Here is a 20,230-nt window from a genome sequence, read left to right on the forward strand (position 1 = left end):
CACATTAATTAGTTTTAACGTTAATTTCTGCGACCTCAAATACCATTATTTGACCTTATTCTCCTACCTTCTTTTCGTTTCAACAAGTTTTGTTTGTTTTTGTACGTCCCGTTAATTTTCTTCAATGTGAAATTTTAGCCTCTTTTTGTGGGGGCGGAGGGGTGGGGGAAAGGGAAGTAGTTTTTCCTTCAACCCGAGTCAATTAAGTTCGTGTTAGTTTTGAATACCTTATTTAATGAACGCACTCGTTAATTTCCTATAATTAAAGATATCTCCGGCTTTTTTCTACCATAGGCCCTATTCGCAGTACGAAAAAACGTAGAGTTTAGCGTTTGCATAAAAATTTGAACATTTTTTACCTGTCACTTTTTCGTTTTTGTAACCTTGGTAGACGAAAGTTTTCATGTGTTCACGAAATAAGGTATCCCGACGAAGGATACCTGTCAAGGAACAAAGGAATTTGGCGCCCCCCAAAAAATTGAAGCATGGTGACACAAAGTTTTCGTAGGTGAAAAAAATTGTTCGCACTGTTGACAGATTTTTTTGCAAAACAAACAAAATTTTGCTTAGTACAAATAAGGCCTTAGTAAACAAGAAAACATTTTTAAAGGAGGGCGTTTCTACGATGTCAGCTCTGACAAACCGTGCAGAGAATCGTAGGTGTCTACTTAACATTTTTACATCACGCATACTTTTTGATTTTTTTTGCTAAATTACGTTTCGCAGTGCTAAATCTTTAGGCTTGAGCTGTCGCTGAATGGAACAACAACAAAAATATATCTACCTCAATAACAACGATCCCTCTCGGGAGTTGATTTTTAAGATCAAAATACCGTACGGTTATTTTTTCATTCTACAAAATCTTAAAGATGGCAGTATCCGAAAAAAAAGAAGAAGAATGCTCTTAAGTCATGATATGCTGCGAATAGAATTAGAGGTGAACCGACTCTCGACGGTTTCCACCTGCTTTTTTAGCCGGCAATTTCACAGATTGACAAGCTGTCAATCAATAAACATCTTTGCCGTCAAACAAAATTTTTTAATAACTCTTTCAGGTTAAATATATGTGTATATTAAGAAACTTTTATTTGACAAGGTATTTTTTCTGACATTTGTGATACGCATGGGAACGTTAGCCGGGCTGCCAAAGCGTGAGAGATCGTCTACAAAGACTTGAGAGTTGTTACAGAATAAAGTTCGAGTCAAAGCGGTGGATTTGTAAAGGAACTTGACGAGGAGTTTGCAACAAAATTACAACAAAATTAACAAGAGTTATTTGATGGGCTCCTGCAAAAGTCCTACCTCTAATCCGGCTCCAGCCACAGATATAAACTTCACAGCAACAGGCGGTTAAACCGACTACAAAATACGATATGGTCCATTTGAAGCCTGGCGGGTTATTCCCTCATATAAGCCATATAGGTATGTGTCCCCCTAGAACCCAGAGGGTATGGTTTTTGTGCCGTTTCGGTCGGAACACGTTTATACTTTGCCCGTTTTACTCTGGAATCGGGCGTGGTTTTCGAGGGAACTACGGGAAGAGAGAAGGTGTTATATGGGAATTCAAAATGGATTTCAAGAAGTCTTTTTTGTTTGCGTTCTAACTGTAAACAATGATGACATAATTTCGGAATATATAAACATGTAAGCTGCGTTTTGTGCCTCCTCCAGATCTGAAATCGGGTGAGAAAAAATGACATTTTTGGTCTGACATAGGGTCACCCCACCAAAAGTTCCCAGGGGTAGTCCCCCGAGATTTAAAGCTATTCAGTGAGTAAACTGGCTTCCTTTCAAGGTGGACCCTAAGCGTAGGCTTTCACGGAAAGTTTCTGAAGTTTAGCTTCCTGGAGCTCCAAAAATCAAAACTACGCAAATTTAAACGACAACATTATGATTTTTCACCCGAAAGGGATGACTATAACATAAAGAAACTGCTAAAAATGATTACAGGTTGTTTACCGAGGCAAAACACCTGACGACTACCCATTAGAAGCTACTGGCAGGGATTAAAATTTCTTTCACAGGGGGATCGACATAACATGCTCGTGGACCTTCCACCTGAATGATTTAAAAAAATTTTTCCGATGTTAATAGAAATTCACCGAGCTTGTCGCATGAATTGGTAAACGAACAGCATGTACAGGTATTCACTTTCCCTATGTGAAACGGATCAAATATAAGATAACCTTACCTCATCGCTTAATTAATTTTAATGTAAAGAAACATGTCGTGGTTAAAAGCATTGTTTCAACAGTTTGGAACAAATTTATGCTCTAGGTAAATTAAAGGAAATTCTGATATTTTCTGTTTTATAATTTTTTGAATTGGGTTGATTAGGCGCGAATAAGAAACGAAGCAATTTGTTATTTATCGGAATTGCCTCCAAGAAACGTCAGGAGCTGGGTCCAGTTTTAAATTTCAATTTAACCCAGAATGCTAACCTATTAAAACCACAGGGAACCCGAACGCTGTATTAACTAATAGAAAAATTTTAATAGTTAACTATTAAAATTGTTAACTATTAACCCTCCTCTATAACGGCCACGAGATCATCTCCGAAGGAGATCGAGACCGGTCAATAGTTAACATGACAACATTAGAAACGCGAGACGAAACTTGAGCGTCTTATTTATTACGACGCTTCAGACAAGCAAACTCATTTGTGATAACCAACAATAATGTTATCTCTGATCGGATTCAAATCCCGTCCGAAATGACTCATAAAGACACAGGAACAAATGTAAATAATTTTTTTTCGAGTTATTTGCCGAAACGTTTCACGCTTCTCTGTAGAGCTTTGTAGGGAGACGCCATATTGGTGTACCGGTTTGGTGCACCAATATGGCCGCCGGAAATCAACAAAAACATCTGGAGTTCACTTTTTCCACAAAGGCTCTTTCTTTTCACTTGAGAACTAGCATACGTGCGCGTAAGCATATCTTCTAATACTCGAAATGGTTATCAAGAGAAGACACTTTTTCAACGAGACAGCATTCCAATTTTGGTGTCACGCACTGTGAAACTCGGAAGTTCAAATTGCTGTATTTTCGAACTGAAACATGCTACGGGAATGGAAACTTGTACAAAGATTTACTTTTTGTTTATCTTCAACCTAGTGTAAATAAGAATTCGTAAAACTTCGCTATTTTGACTATACAATTTGAAAACCTCACTGTGAAAACCATCTATTAGCTAATACAGCGTTCGGGTTCCCTGTACCTAAACCAGTGATGAGTAACCGACCGGTAACGAATTACCTGTACCTTTACGCCACATGAAATATATATCATATAGCTGAAAAATGTTTAAGATTGAAAAACGAAAACAAAGAACTAACTATAGAAAAACAAAGCAAAGAACTAACTCTTACTGAATTTTCGCGTGTCCACCATAAGCATTTTGAGCGACGAATCTCATCCACGTGACAGCTGTCCACCTCTTCTTGTACTTTGCATTCTACCCAACCTGAGTTGCTCTTGACTAGAAAGAATTCGAAGTTGCAACCAATAAAATTGCACAATTTTTCGGCACGTCCCTTGAGCCTTGGGCCAAGGGCACGGGATACGGGAAAGGTAACAAAACAAGGCAATGGTCACCCCAAAGAAAAATACGACCGAGCGAATGTAAGACGCGTGCTGACTGGCGTCATCCAGCGTAATAAACAGCGGATAGGCCCAGTAAGGCAAGGCTCAACAATTCGTCGCCGGTACCCTTTAATACACCTGACCGGTGAAGAGAGACAAAGTGGTCTTGGAGTAAAGTTCTTTGTCTAAGAAAGCAACGCGACGGGCGAGGCTTGCAGTCCGGTCCTCGAGATTGGGAGTTCGAGGTGTTAACCTCTTGGGGATAGGCCTTGTAACAAAACGTAATCAACGGCTAAAATGTGCCACCCTGAGTCCGTTTTTTGGTGTTAACACTTTTCTGTTTGCATTGCCCGTCTTTTGATACCAAGATATTCAGGTATTTGTCTTGTGGGAGAAGTTTCTACCACAAGGGAATGCAAACAGAGAGGCGGTAACACCAACAAAGTAGGATTATATAATTATCTTATAAGAGGTATATTTTTATCGGCTTTGTGTGGCAAGTTTTTAGTGTTTTTTGTTTCAAGTTTCTTGTTGTACTTTTTTTCTACGTGTAAAAAGAAGAAAAAGGTGGGCATGGCGAAATTTAGCGGTAAATTACTGAGACATTACAGGTAACATATTCCCCATTTAATCCCAGACATCATCTTAGGCGGCTAACGGTGAGAATAAGGCCAGGAAAAGGTAAAGTTGAAATTTCCTAGCATATATGAATTAATTCAGGTCTACAATAAGGCTTGGCCAAACCAATAAATCGGTGGCATATTTTTTCTTGAAGTGAAAGCACTACTTTTATCTTTTATGGATCCAATTTAACTTGATAACATTTAAGGAATGTAGTATACAAACTTAAGTTAAAGAATAATACTATGGCTCTTGGCTTAAGCGCTCAGTAGTTCACGTATAAAGAGAAATCATTTCGAAGGTAGTCAATACTCAAGTAGATCTTGCAATTAAAATATATAGAGGATATTACACGGGGGCGCGAAGATATGAATTTTATTTTCGAGTGGCAAAACAATATTAGCTAATATTTTACGAACGAGCGCAGCGAGTAAGTAAAATATTGTTTTTGCCACGAGAAAACAAAATACATATCTTCAAGCCGCTGTGTAATGTTCTTTTTATTATATAGACAAAAAGACATCGATAAAATAATAGAGGGAAATTACTGACGTTACGCCATCGATTAACTCACTTGTGAGATTATGGAAAATAAACCCCTCGGGTCCCTGATGTAGTTTTTATGAATTTTACGAGTGGTATATTTTCCAGTAAAACACTCGTGTCTATATAATAATAGTGTATATATAGCTTGACTGTTTATGATTTGTATAATCTTGTTCCATCATTATGAGATTTGTTGCATATAACAGATAAAACCTCCCCCTGGGTACACCCTCGAGGGAGATGTTTTACTAAACATAATTCTTTGTCTTTTAAATTGGTTCCGCTGGAAGTTCTAAGAAAAAAACAATAATACATACCCGTTGAGAAATATTTTTCTAGAAATTTTTTGTCCACCAGATCTCCTACATAACTGACGGACGTTTTTTGTTTGCAGGTAAACATGACAATCAGCGCAGTGATATATGGGTGGCTGATTTTATTTACAAGTAAGTCAAACTACAGGCTGCTGACAGCCTCCTCTATTGGTGTCGTAAAGGCTTAGTAGACAAGCAAGAAGCGCGAGAGCTGGAGACAAGTGAGAGAGGGGATAATGAAAACTACTCCTTCCAATTCGCTCCTGCTGCCTTTAATAATAATGTTCCCGAAAAAGTGATCTACAGCGGCTGGACAACGAGGAGGCAGGGCCAATGCGCGGGGAGGGGGAAACTGCCATATATGGGCTATATAGGTATGTGTCGCTGTGAAGGGTATGGTTTTCAAGCAGTTTACTCTGGGATAGGGTATATAAATCAGAGAGTTCGGGTCTAGAAGAGGGTATCATTTTTCATTTAAACTTGTCAATTGGCTGAAGATTTTAGTCTAGACTAGGAAACCGGGAATTGCCACTTAAGAATATAAAAAATCAAATCGGTTTTGTTTTGGCTGGACCGTGCTAGTGACCTCAGTCAGGAGCCCATTGCCTCAGTTGTTTCTGAAAAACAGCTACTCTAGGGTAGGGGGATTTGGGGAGTTTAGTCTAGTATAAGGTAGGAAAATTCACTAGAACTAGCTCTGTTATAGGCTAAGGGTTCCAGGGTCCCAGCAGCACATCCCCACCCGAAAAGTCCTAAAGTACCCCCCCCCCCCCCCCCGCGGGGTGGGGGGGCAGTGAGATAAACCACTTTCAGGAATTGGGATTTTTGGGGGAAGGGATTTGATATTTCATTGGATTCATCACCAAACTTACATGAAGACGCATTTAGCTCATTGTCAGCTGGGAGCCTGCGGAAAATCAGGGATTTCACATTTTTGGCTTACGTCATAACTACCAATTGCAGCACACAGTTAAAAGAAATGAACATTATATACAAAATAATTTCATCGAACTCATTTCATTCTCAATCTTTATAGATATGTCATTTGCAAAATGTATGGTCATCTTCAAGCAGCCATTTAGCTACGAGGAAAAAACAGATCGACCAATCATAGGTAATTGAACAATGCGAATATAGTCTGTAGGGGCGAGTGTTCAACTAAGCCGGTTTATACGGATTGGCTTCACCCTATGGTCCAACCCTTTACGCTACAGCTTTTGACAGAAAAGGGCCCCTTATGTATTTCTTCTACTAAAAAAATAATTCTCCTTTTAAAAAAACTTATGCGAACATTGACTGATACGTTTTTATATAGCGGGAAATTTTTTCACAACAGCGCGCGCTCTCATTGGTTACTTGGAGGTCACATGACATTTAACAATGAAACTGTTTCCCAACAAAATCTCTGAGAGGACAAGATTGCAAAATCTATGACGACAGAGGGTAACAGTGCACTATTACGCACGAATGTTGTTGTAATGTTGTTACAGCGAGGTTAAATGAATTTCCAGCTTTAAAATTGCCAGCTGTATAGCAAATTGCTTAAAGACTGGTCCCGAGGGAAACAGTTAATTTTGTTTCCCGAGAATGTTTGCCGAGGCGGAGAGGGTTTCTGGGCAGCAAATGTACTTTCCGGCAGCCTGTTTAGGAGCCCATGACCTGGAGCGCGAAACGCTCATACTTAGCCTTTGCAACAGCGTTTTCGCAGATCAAGTTATCTTTAGCATCATTCAAGAGCAATTTTTTACGCGACAATGGAAGCTTCGTTCCTTATACGTGGGCATCTATAGAACGATAATTATATCAAAACACCAGAAGTACTATTTCCTAGGTCTCCTATTTTTGATGACTGAATTGTAAGACTTATTTGATATTCAAAATTGGCGGGAAAATCGATCCAAAAATAAACTGGTCTATGAAAATACTGTTGATGGGCACAATCGGGTTGCTCCCTCCAAGTAATGGGCTCCTGCCTGTTATATTATACATCTTACAATGCACAAGGCTTAGTCAGTTCGCAGGTACGAAGAAGTAGCGGTTTCGTTAGTTTAAAACTCCTCACAGGAACAGTTTATCAACTGATTTACTTGCAGAAACCCATCCTGCTCATTGCTAGGGAGTTCAGTAGGGTAAGAATGGTATAGCATATCATCGTGAAGAGGACAATGCATTTTTTGCGTAATCCACGTTTCAGCAGGAAAGTGAGACTGATTTCTTAATCAGTGTCCAGAACGTTTATTTCCTTTTCAATCCTTAAGGAAATGCACTTTAAAGGAAACGCGTTTTACTGTCGGTTAAATCAAGGAGAATTTGGTTAGGCGCGGTGATCGTAATAACACGTGACCAAGCACGTGACCATTCAAGTCTCTTACAACTCCTCTAAAATCCTACGAAAGGGTAGTGTTGGATCTAAATGGTGGTACTTTTACAGTGCTTTCGCTCACTACATATGTCCGAGCTACCGTGCGGTGCCAGCTCTTTTAACAAGCTACTAACTTAACTTTAATCGTGTGTAATCTAAGGTTATTTTCATAACAACTTTCTTTTCTTTACTCTGTCTATTTAAAGGTGTTTTGACTCAAGAAACAGATGGGCACGTGACAAAATTTGGAACTCAGTACGTTGCGGCTTCTTACGTGAAATTCATTGAGTCTGCTGGAGGTCGGATGGTTCCGATCCTGTATCCCTTTATTTCGGTGAATACGTTCTTGAAGCTGATTCGAAAGACTCGTCATGTACATCGGCGTCATTAAGGTCATATATTAGTGTTTCATTGCGCATCCTTCCTGTGCACAATTTCACGCGTAATAAGCGCCCACACATAAAAACATGGCGGCTTTTGCCTTGAGGCAATGGGTAAATCTTCATTTTCTCTTAAACTAGTATACTGACCTATCAATTTTTTCTCTTCTTTTAAAATGAACCGTAAGTTTCGTTCTCGAGAATAAATATAGACTAATTTCCAGTGCAGAAAAAGAAAAATTCGTCGGAAGCAGGTTCAAAGCATGTACTCGTAATCATAATCATATTGGTATTTTAAGGAAGAGACCCTTCCACCGACGGTTTTTTTCACCTTTTGACATGGACCAGGGAAAAATCCGTCGATACCACTGGAAAGAGCCACTGAAGAGCGTCTTAAAATAAATGAAATTGCCATGTTTGAAGTGATTTGTGTAAAACTAACGAAGATATAGCTCTTCAAAGTCGCGAAATTTTACAGACGTTTGTATGGTGGGAGGAGGGGGGGGGGGGAGACAAATTTGCCCCCACCATCAAACGTCTGTAAATTTTCGCAAATTTGCAAAGCTATATCTTCGCTCGCTTAAGACGTATTACTTCCAAATTTTGCATAGCTTACCAATTTTTAAGGCCCTTGTTCTAGCGGAGTCGACGGATTTTCCCTGACTGATCCATCAGGTAAAAGCTCTGCAAAAAAACGTGCAAGGGTCTATTATAGCACGTATACAAATTGCTGCTGCTTCTAAACTAGTATGGAGACCCCCAAATTTCATTTCAAATTTACGTTTCTATGATAAACAACCAATTAATCGGTAAAGTTTGACAAAAAATCTCACTGCAGGTTCTATTTCAGAGTAATGACCTTAAAGCCCTCTTAGCACTTAAAGATAACTCATTGTGAATCCGCTTCGGGTAGTTGTGGTTCCGGTTTAGATACCGCTTGAAAGTTTAGATAATAGAAACCGAATATTGACCTTTAGATTCGATACTCTTTATTTGAAATTACTGACATTAAACATAACAAGTACAATGAATGTTTGTTGTAAACAGTTGCTACCTTAACACAATTCTAACTACAGCGTTAACTCAACTTCAGAGCAGATTGAGAAAATGTTCAATTCCATAAATGGGTAAGCATACGCAGATTTAACTTTTCTGCATGTCAATACAGTAACATTGTCACTAGCTACAATATGCATGAGTGTACCATGAGATATAGAGGGGTAAAAATTGAATGGTCACTGACCACAGGTGTGGGCAGCGGTACATTCACATGCATTGAAGGCAGTGCACAGCGTCATGCCTAGGGGCTGGGAGGGCGGGTAGCTGACCGCCCTCTGAGATGTTATTTGAAATAAACACACAATAGGAAGAATGTTGGCAATATATACAATGCTAGGAATTGTAGGATATCTATTGTTATCAAAATATTCTTGCTTAATTTCCGGTATTGAGAATAGTTAGAAATTTAAAATAATCTTATAAAAATGGCCGTCAGTTTGAAAATGAACCTTGTCAAAGTAGCAGTTTACAAGCCACGCCAAAATTTTGGATTTACTCTCGTAACCTACTCAAGTTGAGTATCCACAGGAGTTCTTCCTAACAGTGCGAGTATCACGGCACTTTTCAGAGCACGGAATTGATCGCTGGTGTATGGTGCGAATGGGGAGACTCCTACCGCCAACAAAAGATTACTTATCAATCGATATTTTCCCTTCAGGGTAATTTTTCCGGGTGGTCATAGGCTAACAAACACAAATTATACAAGAGTTGGAAAACAAATATTCGATCTGGCCCTAAAGGTGAGCTTTTCTTTCTTTTTTTTTGTCGGTATTTCCAAGAGATGCTAAGCCTTTTCCACTGGTGTGATCTGGAACACCACTGGCCGCCATTTACATGCTTGCCGTAATGTTCGCACCACTAAAATCAAGTCCAACAAACGTGGAATGTCTGCGATCGCTGACTGATAAATGAAATTATTATTCCATGCAAATTTTTCTTAATTTTCATTGGCCGAGAACCCATCACGTGACCTAAAAATCTGGAAATAACTGCCTGAAAATAATGGTCTGCTCATGCACAATATCGTCCAACGGCGTTTGGCTGAAAATATTCTGCTCATGTATAAATGAAACCACGCTTTTCTTCTTGTTGTGTTCGCTCTTGCGTGAAAATGGCAGATATCCATTAAAAAACAAACTTGGTGATTTAGTGATAAAGCGATTATTGAACTCGGTTGTCTCGCAGATAAATGATTTGCCCTGCTCGCCACTGACAAATCACGATATTTTGGTCAAACTCGCCCAATAATTTTTAAATATTCGTATGTCTGGAATGGTCTAAATACTTCCAACGTAGACACCTTCCAATCGTGTTGAAGAGCTCCGCAGAGAGATTCAAGCTTAATCGTGCAAATGATAAAGAGTTGTTGTTGTTGTTGAGGAAGATAATGATGATAAATACCTTTACAGTAAAAATTAGAAATTATGAGGCCGCCGTACTGTTTTTTTAGACTTTTGTTTGTTTGTTTGTTTGTGTTATGGCTCCTTCATCTTTTTATATATTTTTTAACCTCTTATTTAAAACTTAATCAAAGACCTCTTACACTTTTCGCAGGCTTTTGATAACGGTGATGTGTTTCCAATATGGGCAGAATGTCTTGGCTTTGAGCTGGTCTCAATGTTGGCAGCAAAACGAGATTTGAGCTCTGGGATTGTTGACCGCAAGTTTTTTACCAAAGTTGATGCCCAGAACATTAGCCTTCCTCTTCATATTCCTAAAGGTTTATTTATTTATTTAATCCATTTCTTTTTGTTTGCATTTAGAAGCCTAGAAACATAAAACTCTCCTTCAACTAGGCGTGGCTGTAAATGATATTCCATCCACACGAAATAAAGAAGACGTTTAGCAGATCCCACTGGCTACGTTTTCACATTCACATTCACTCGGAAACACCCTAACCGTAGGGAAATTTAATATATTGTTTTGTTATCATTTTGCCATACACACAAAACATTCATGTAAAATATAAAAAAGAATGAGGCAAGGGAGCCCAAGGAAGCCAATAAGACTTGTGTAAATTTTGGGGTATTTCAAAAAGAATTTCTCCGAAACTAGTTGGTATAATGGGGCTCAAATTTTCTGAGATAACTGAGATTGTTATGCTCTTTCAATATTCAGAAGTTATATTTTATTAGCTTCATCAAATAATGATAAGCATATGCTAATGAGATAAAAAAAGGTAAAAAAAAATTCGCCTATAGCATTAGCCAGCCTTCATCAGATTAGCATTCTCCTTGTTAAGGCAGTACGCATCTTTCTTTTTAACTCCTGTCATCGATAATTTACCATAGTTCGCCCTCTCCCTCCTCCACTCCCCCCGCTCTCGGGAATTCGCCCTCATCTTCGACTCCTCTCCACCTTATTCTCTCTAAAGCCTGTAGCTACAAATTGAGCTGTGATCAGTCTATCATAAAACAGAACCTTCATTATATCCTGGGGGTGGGTCTTGTTAGGGGGTCTCCCTAGCCTCTTACCACAGACGTGTTTTCCGCTTTTAAACCAAATTTTACTTGCTCTGCTTCAGATAAAGAGATACAGATACAGAGAAACTTTTCTCATCCACAGAGCGTGTGATGCCACGTGAAAAAAAGTACTTTCACAAAACGTGGCTTGCCTGTTTGCTCAATTTACAACTATATGTTCAATAGATTACAAAAACACTGCTTTGTGGGAGCATGCTCCGTCCAACATCGTGGATTACTTGGGCAGAAACTCGGTGACGTACCATAACCACAGATTCGCTATCACACCTCAGGTCAGTCATGGATACTTGTAATAAGCACAATACACAACATAAGTGGGTGGAATTGATTGTGGGGGTGAATAAAGACCTCCATCAGGAGGGTGTGTTGACATGACTGATGTGTCGACCAACTCATTTTGTTAGTCACTTCAGGGTAAAAGTATCTGGTTTCACATCAAGTGATGGTACCCCAAACACACGTTTGGTACACGGTAACTCTTGGTGCTCGTGCAAAGTGCCTGAACATGGTTCTCGTTAGGCAATATTGTGAACACACTCTTTTTTCAATTGTCGGGTACCCAAGGTGTGAACACAAAACAAGAGAAAGATTGTCATCGGTGTTGTCATAGCAACTTGATGAAGTCATCACCTTTTTCTCAGTTTTTCTCACTGCTGAGGGGTTTTTTGAGAGTTATTCAAGTTTCCAATCAAAGTGTACTACTCTAATTATTTATTCATGCCTTTGTTATTGCAGACTTACCGCAAAACGAAACATTTACAGGACTTTTTCAAAGTAGTTTCCACAAGTAAAGATAGAAAGGGAGTAGAGTTCATTTCAAACATGGAAGGTAACTTGAATACTGATATGTGACGCCGAAATTGTGGAATTAACCCTCTTTTTAACGCTTCTATTTGTCTTGATTTTCAATTCCTTTCAGGTAAGAGGTACCCAATCTACCTCTTTCATTGGCACCCTTCGAAAGCGCAGTATGAATTGCGTACAGATCTGGACATCAAACATTCATTTAGACTTATCCTTGCGGCACAATACCTGGCGGATTTCTTTATCAGACAAGGTAATAATAATTAATACAATCGAATCTCCATGTGTAGAGACTCTCAAAGGAGAGTGGTCGCTTAAGGGTTGTGTGACTGAAGCTCTTATTTATTCAGGAGTTGAAGGTCCTCTGGTATAGGAATTTTAAACCCGTTGAATATCATCGACCAAATTTCACAAAAGTTTGATCCAATATTGGGAAAATATTGAGGTGACAGATTCTTGAGCATGATCGATTTGACTTCTCCGTCGAGCTACCCATCTCCGATGTTCGCCCAAATTTCACAAGAAAAACCCGCAACTTAAAGGACAAAAAAAAAATGCCATTGTTGTTCGATGACTTTTTCTTTCTGATGAGTCCAAGCTCTGTACATGTGCAAAGTACTAGCCATACCGCAGGATTGGTGTTCGAGTGCCGGTTCCTTCCTGTTTTTACCTTTCGTGTAGTATATATTTCACACAGTAGTATATCTTCAACAATGTTATTTTTTCATGATCTCCTTTTATTATACAGCTATTTCTAAAAAAGATTGTCGGAAAAAGTGCACACGACAATCCCGAAGGGGGTACTGTGGGTGGTTTTGAAGTTCACTGTTCTTGAAAGACATTTGAAAAAATGGCACGAGAGGCCAAGGACGTATGTTTGTGAGTGCTAAAGGAAACCAACAAAAGTAGGTTCGACAGCTAAAGTGTCAGGAACAGTGTATTGATCATATCCCATCCCATATTACTTTTCGGGATTGTCTCGCGCACATTTTTCCGACAACCTTTCTCAAAATAGCTGTATGGCTACAATAGTCACTCTGATTGGCTGTTTTCTTGTAATGACCTGGCATTACTAGCTAGGTGTCCAAGGCAGATATAATCTGTGTTTAAAAATTGACAGCTGTCAAAAAGGTATCCGCTGACCAGTGTCACCTAACTGTATCGCGGGTTCAAGTGTACAACTCACCAAGGTGACGTGTTTTTATGAAGTTATCCGCTGACCAGTTGTTGGTTTTAATTGATCGCAGGCTTAGGTCCATAAAGAAAAGGCCATATAATAAATAACTTATCGACCTCGTCCGTTCGGTCAACACAGGGAAATCTCAGACCTCGGCCTTCCTCGGTCTGAAATTTCCCTGTAATGACCTCACTCTCGGTTAATAAGTAGTATATGTTTCACACAGTGGCATATCTTTAACAATGTTAATTGCTCGTGATCTGCTTTTAACCCTTTTCCCCATAAACATCTTTGAGTTTTAGTGGAAGAGACCCTTCCTGCTTTCCTGTGAGCCGCCCCATGTAACGTAAGCTAATGTAATCCGGACCCGGAATGCGGCAAATCCTTTGGAATCCTGAATTCAGCTCAAGGTAGCTGGAATTCTGCTATTCCTTACGACTGGAATCCGACATCCAAGTTACACGAGGAATCCAGATATCTGGAATCCACAGCGTGGATTCCAGAATCCAAGGCTGTCTTCAGGATCACCTTATAAGCTGCGGAGTAAACGAGGGCATTAACTAAATAAGCCAACACTGTTTTACCCACAGCAAGGCGCAGTAGTCACCAGTTTTCCAGTGAGAAGGAGGAGAGAGCTGCATTGATTTACAACTACAAAATGGCTTATGTTGAAAAATTGTTGCCCGTTAGTCAAGCTTACTTTTTTTGAAGTTGTCAATTAAAAGTCATTTCACGGTTTGAATCAAGGAATTGTAATAATCGTACCGGCGAATTTTAGTATTGTTGGTAGGCCGTTCAAGGCTCCCGAGATAGTATGGGCGTCGCGAAAACAAGGTCAGGTCTAGCTAAAATAAGACGCACGTGATCGGGAAAAGAGGACGGTGGTAGAAAAAAGAAGAAACTAACGAGCAAATCTGAGGCAAAGATAGTAAATACCACATTTAATTTGCATACCAAAAAACACGGGTTGTTAAGAAGGCAAATGTGCCCATTACCATCTTGGCCCCAGATTTACTCCTCAGTTTTCAAAACTTTGCGACTTATTTGGCGGGAGCAAACTTTGTGCAAGTCCATTTTTCGTCCAGTGCTCCTAACGTGGACCTTACTACGGGACAAAATCCACGTGTCGTCATAACAGAGGTATCCTGAGACCCTGTGTATATAGTTTAGAATCTTTGAAAGCAAAAGGAGCACACTAGTAAAAACCCGCGACTAAGATTACGAACCTGCATTTCCCCAAGTTAACCTAAACAGGTTCTTACATAAATGGTGATTAGCAAAAAAATAAGGCTATGTAGGTTCTTATATAGGTTCTTAATTTCTGAAGAAAAATTACATTGAAGCTAAGACAATCTAGTGGCATATTCAGCTTAAACCTTTTATAAAGTCTGCATACCGTTACATTTGCAGTTGGAGTGATAAGGCACCTATGTCTTTAAAGAGGATTCTGAATTTGGCTTATCTTGTTTGCCCAAGTGTACAGAATTTTGTTTATAGAGTAAGAACCTGTTTCAAATTTTAGGCTAAACAGATTCTTGTATGGAGGGGGCCTAAGTGGCAATTTTAGCCTAAGGGGTTCTTAAAAACCAGGCCCTGGTTGCACAAACGTTGGATAGTGCTATCCACCGTATAAATCACTATCCAGCGGGCCGGGTATATTTTAGGAAAACCGATTAGGTTATCCATTGGATAGAGATTTATCCAGTGGATAGCGTTACCTACCTTTCAAATAACTGGGGCCAGGTTTTTAGTCGCGGGTGTTTACTGTTATCTATTTGTTACCCAAATAACACAGGTTCAATGGTTCTTTGTCAGGCGTCGAACTTAATTAGTCGAACTCGATTCATTTTAACGATGTACAGTCTACTATAATGCTTACCAGTATAAATAAATTATCATCAATAGTAATTTATGCATTAGATTCGGCACATGAAAAGTTCGACGTTTAAAACTGACGAATCGCTCCACGGGTCGAAATTCCCATGAGGGCCATTCGAAATTAATTCACATGGATCGACCCAAATAAGATATGTCGGACTTAACTGATTCAAACGTCGATCTTTTCATCTACTTAGTTGAAAGGATAAGGTTCGGTACATGAAAAGTTCGTCATTTGAGACCTGAGCCCAAAAATAAAGACAATGATTTTACTGAGTACAGCCTGTCTCCACTCATTTAACTCTGCCTGTTTCAGTTTAAAATCAACGTACGTTTTTCCACGGCAAATTTTGGTTACCTGGACGGTAATTCTACTTTCATGCTAGTTTTAAGTCGCTTTTATCTTAGCTTTAAAAGCGTTAACTTAGTCCCACAATAAGGTTTATCAAAATAGTCAAAGAGAGCTAACAGAGCACCTGCTAAACGCTTTTGACGGTTTAATGGGTGGTCTTGGTGGGGTGGTCTTGACTGCAAAGCGTAAATTTACTAAAAAAAAAAGTGCTCAGCGGCGAAACCAAGTCTACTGCTATCCTGAAGGCAATGAAACACTTGCTTACTTGCCTGATTCTCGTCTCATTATTGCCTTCCCGAGGCGAATGTCGTGGCGGGAAAAGTTTAGAACGTCACGATACAGCAATCAATTACGTGAATTTGGTTGAAAATCAATTTCGTAGGTTACAATCCTTTATACTGAGTACATTACAAGTCTCCGAGCTAGCCGATTGCGTATTCCATTGCTTGTTCAATGAAAGTTGTTTTTCATTGAACTTTGGCCGAGAGGCTGCAGGAAATGACAAAACACATCCATGCGAGTTACTCAGTGGTGATATTTTCAGAGAAGCAGACAACCTTGTAGCTCAGTCGGATTTTCATCATTATAGCATCAAGGTACATGTGGCTTGTTTTGTATTTCTTTCGAGTACCTTATGGACATTAAAATCTGCTCATATTTAAGATGAGAGATTTTCACTACTAAAATGACTTATTCCTTTTCGGGTTCAGGGATGGCGAAAAATTAGAACTTGGTGAGGAGGCTAGAAAGTCTACGTTTCAATTTAAATTAGGTTTTTTATTTAGCCATTCGTTTTAGAGTCATAAATACATTTTAATTATTTAATTTATTTTTTTGCTTGAAACTTCAGAGCAGTTCAGCTGTCACTCTCGAAGTGCGTATGCTAACACAGCAGAAGTCAGTATTCATAAATAGTAGTTAAGAACCTTTATTTTTGTGTCGAGGAGTTGAGCATAAACCTACACAACGAAAAGGCTAAAATGCTAAAAAAAAAGTGAATATTTACAATACTAAATGAAATGAAGCAATATACTTATAGTCTTATTAACTTTACGTGATTGCTATTGCAGACACCATGCATGGAGCACCCCTGTCAAAATGGAGCAACGTGTTTACCTCTTTACGAACGAGATGAGTACACTTGCGTTTGTGTCCCTGAAGACACTGGAAAATACTGTGAGAACTATCGTGAGTCATCTTATATTAGCACTATCTATAGCGAAAGTATAGGAAATTAACGCTTTATGAATTTAACACTAATTCAAAAAATCGCATTTATTTTTAGTGTATTTTAAGTTAATTTTTATTATTTTGGCCCCAAATTCTCGGTATACTCTCGACATTCTTGACACTTGAGAAAGAGGAGTATTTTGTTAAGGAGGATATTCTCCAGAAGTATCAGTCGGAAAGTGTGAAAGACCCTCCAGGAGGCGAGTTTTCAATTCTTCACCTAAACCTTACGTTTAGGGTAAGTGACAGGAACGATGTTTGCATTTCGGTTTACATGTCTAAATTTGCTCTGGTTGTCTCAACAATTTTTGTGTTTGTCGCATTAATTTTCTTCATTTTTTAAATGTTACACTCTCTTTAAAGCAAAAATTAACGATATAAAAGAAACTTGACGTTTCGATGGCTTCATGTCATCATTATCAAAAGATAAGAAATTATCATGATTCAAGGTAATATTTATATTTACTTTATTCAGTGTAATTTGTCCCTTTTTACGCTTAAATTTACATGCACTTTTCGCACTTTCTTTTTCTAAAACTATTACCTCGAATCATGATAATTTCTTATCTTTTGATAATGATGACATGAAGCCATCGAAACGTCAAGTTTCTTTTGTATCGTTAATTTTTGTTTTAAAATGTAGCTAAATCGATCCTTGTTTAAGGCTCTCTTTTGCGTTAATTTCCTATATTTGGAAGTATTTTATTCTTCAATTTGCGTACATTTATGAGTCGCGTTAATTTTAAATACCGTTATTAACACAAGTGTTCATTTCCAAAAATGAGGCAGATATAAACCACTGCCAAGTAGCTTTTTTCAGGGTCTTAGTGATGTTTGATTTTTCTTCTTACGGTAGTTCTAACAATTGCACAATCGCACAATTTGGTAACAAAGATATACAAAATGGCCTGAAACTAATTTTTTGTTTTATTCTACATTTTTATGTCAGAACAATTGCAGACAATCTCAGTTTGTGAAAATGAGGTGAAGGAGATACGTTGCACTGGTGGAGAAAAAATACGAGTTATGTTCGCTAATTTTGGAAGGTTAGATAACCACACATGTCCCCACGACATGTACGATTATCAAAGCAAGACTGATTGCCGAGCCCAGACCTCTCTCGAACGAGTGCAGGACAAATGTCAGGATAACACCCACTGTAAACTGAAATCTACAACAACATTCTTCAATGTGGATCCCTGCTTTGGAATTTTTAAATATCTGCTGGTGAAATACAAGTGTGACTGATTCAAAAATAAATTAAGTGAATCAGTGTTAACTATCGCCTTTTAGTAAAATCCAACTAGTGGTCTATTAACAATGCTGCGTTCTGATTGGTTGAGCTACTACTAGGCTATATGTTATAGCCCACTAGTAGCGAAAAGCGACGGCTTTTTGGCAGCAAAAAAGGAACAAAGTCTAGCTATAACTAGCTAAAGTTGTTTCGTCTCGATATTTTTGCCCAACTAGTTGGATTTTACTAAAACAATTATTCCTCTCGCCCTCGTGGCCCATTCGGGCTCGAGGAGTAATTGCTAATTAGCCCGAAGGGATAGAATCGGTCTTTACAGACATTGATTTCCGATCAAGAAATACCAATCGAGCAGTGGTTTCTCCTGGCTGGACCGGCTACGCTACGAACGGAGTCAAAAGGGAGAGAATCTACTACGAGAGACCGTTTGCTTTTCTATCGAGCATGCGCGTCCACGTGACGCCTCCTAGTTCGTAGGAAACATTCCGCGACGGTACCGAGAACGTCAACGAAAAAAATTTTGATAGGCAAAACAAAAACTTTGCACGTGTATCACAATCACACTTTTTTGTATCTTTCTTTGCCGTTTTTCCACGACTTCGATGTGGGAATGTCTAATTTTGCGTTTTATAGAGAATGTAAACATGCAACGAAATTTCTCTTCCTTAACTTAGAAATGGTCCCCAGGAATTCAACTCCAGTTATAGGTTCACCTACATATGTCAAAGTAAGTAGGTAAAGAGGGCAAATTAACAGCAGGCTCGCGTTAACGCAGCAGTTATAAGCGTGCGCGAGAGCCTTAACTTGTTTTCAAACAGGTTTTACCAGTACAAAGTTGATTTATTCGTCCGTGGCGCTGTACGACGGCTCGATCATGAAGCAAACGGTCACTCGCCGTGGTTTCTCTCCCTTCGTAGCGTAGAATAGCTACGTAGAATAACTACTGCTCGCAGAATAGCTTTTGAGGCACCCTTCGCAAAAAAGTTGAATAATTTCGAAACCATTTAAAAGCCAAGAGACGACCACAAATTTACATTGTTAAAATTTCGCAAATTTTCGAGCAATTTGGAAATTCCTTCCAACCAACCATTCTTATTTTGGCTGTTTTGTTCTGAGTTTTGAACAAAACACGCTGTTCAAGAGCAAAGGTAATAATACACCGGGAAGTTGTTAGCTGTGAAAAAAAAACACTCTCGCCACGTGATCTACTAATTCTCACGTTTTACGCCTTAATTTTTAATTCATTACAAAACAACATGATAAAGCAAAAACCAACTCCCACTTGTACCACGACATGCTTGTAGTTCTTCGGTTGAGGACAAAGAACACAAAATAAAACTGGCAGAGTTACTATGAATGACATCCTTGTCTGTGCCTTTGGCATTTCACACATTTTACTTTTCTTGTTGTTTTTACGTAAGCTAGCGTTGTAAGCGTGTTAGTAAATATCGATAAATAACTGAGCGACTTAAACTTACTAACCTCTTGAGTGGCCTCTTAAAATAATTAAAGAGATCAGCCGTCTCTTCAAGAAAATAGAAAATTGTTTATCTTCCTATTCCTACTCTTTTATTTTACACAGTCTCTAGCATAAAAAGGTACCCTTAGTCCGCTGGCAGTATAGCGTATAGTAGGTAAGGTAGTGCATCCGCCCCCCACCCAGGAGCTGAGCGCGGATATAGGTGGAGTGACAAACAGCATGACTGATACATAAGAAGGACACGAGGTGTTCAAGTCGTTCAGTTTGAAAGAACAAGATCGAGCACATCACATATTGATAATAAAATAGAAGTAACTACACGTTTTGAGAAGCTATAGCACTATAGAGCGTAGCTCACGACTAGATAAGAAACACGGCACAAAAAACAGCAGATAATAACCAAAAATTTCGAACGTGCCTTTTCCATGCAAGTATGAAGCCAATGCCAATCAATGATAATTGTAATAATGATAATAATAATACTAATAATAATAATAATGATAATGATAATGATAATGATAATAATAATAATAATAATAGTGTTTATTTACTACTCCTATAATTGAAAAATGTGAAAAGGAGATAAAAGAAGTTATCTCTTTCTCGTTTATCTCTTCAACTGCAATTTTAAAGGGATACAAAATTGTAGGTAAGGAGACACTGAGGGCGCACGCGTGTATGCAAGAGGTACACGCATGTACATTCACA

General features: G+C 38.8%; 1 protein-coding gene across 1 annotated transcript; it reads left to right on the forward strand.

Moving 5' to 3' along the window:
- Positions 1 to 5,176: 5,176 nt before the first annotated feature.
- LOC140942475 (gamma-glutamyl hydrolase-like) lies at positions 5,177 to 14,039 on the forward strand. Its single transcript, XM_073391383.1, has 10 exons — positions 5,177 to 5,197; positions 6,102 to 6,179; positions 7,634 to 7,745; positions 8,884 to 8,934; positions 9,525 to 9,606; positions 10,421 to 10,586; positions 11,515 to 11,621; positions 12,085 to 12,178; positions 12,269 to 12,406; positions 13,921 to 14,039. Exons 2-10 carry the CDS (start codon positions 6,104 to 6,106, stop codon positions 14,037 to 14,039), a joined length of 945 nt encoding a protein of 314 aa, XP_073247484.1. The 5' UTR covers positions 5,177 to 5,197; positions 6,102 to 6,103.
- The last annotated feature ends 6,191 nt before the right edge of the window (positions 14,040 to 20,230 follow it).

This window comes from Porites lutea, chromosome 7, assembly GCF_958299795.1.
Source record: "Porites lutea chromosome 7, jaPorLute2.1, whole genome shotgun sequence".
Lineage (NCBI taxonomy): Eukaryota > Metazoa > Cnidaria > Anthozoa > Scleractinia > Poritidae > Porites > Porites lutea.

Coding starts and splice junctions, on each gene's coding strand:
- LOC140942475 (XM_073391383.1), top strand. CDS start 6,104: ATGTCATTTGCAAAATGTATGGTCATCTTCAAGCAGCCATTTAGCTAC. Junction 6,180..7,633: donor AACAGATCGACCAATCATAG/GTAATTGAACAA, acceptor GTCTATTTAAAG/GTGTTTTGACTCAAGAAACA. Junction 12,179..12,268: donor GTTCATTTCAAACATGGAAG/GTAACTTGAATA, acceptor AATTCCTTTCAG/GTAAGAGGTACCCAATCTAC.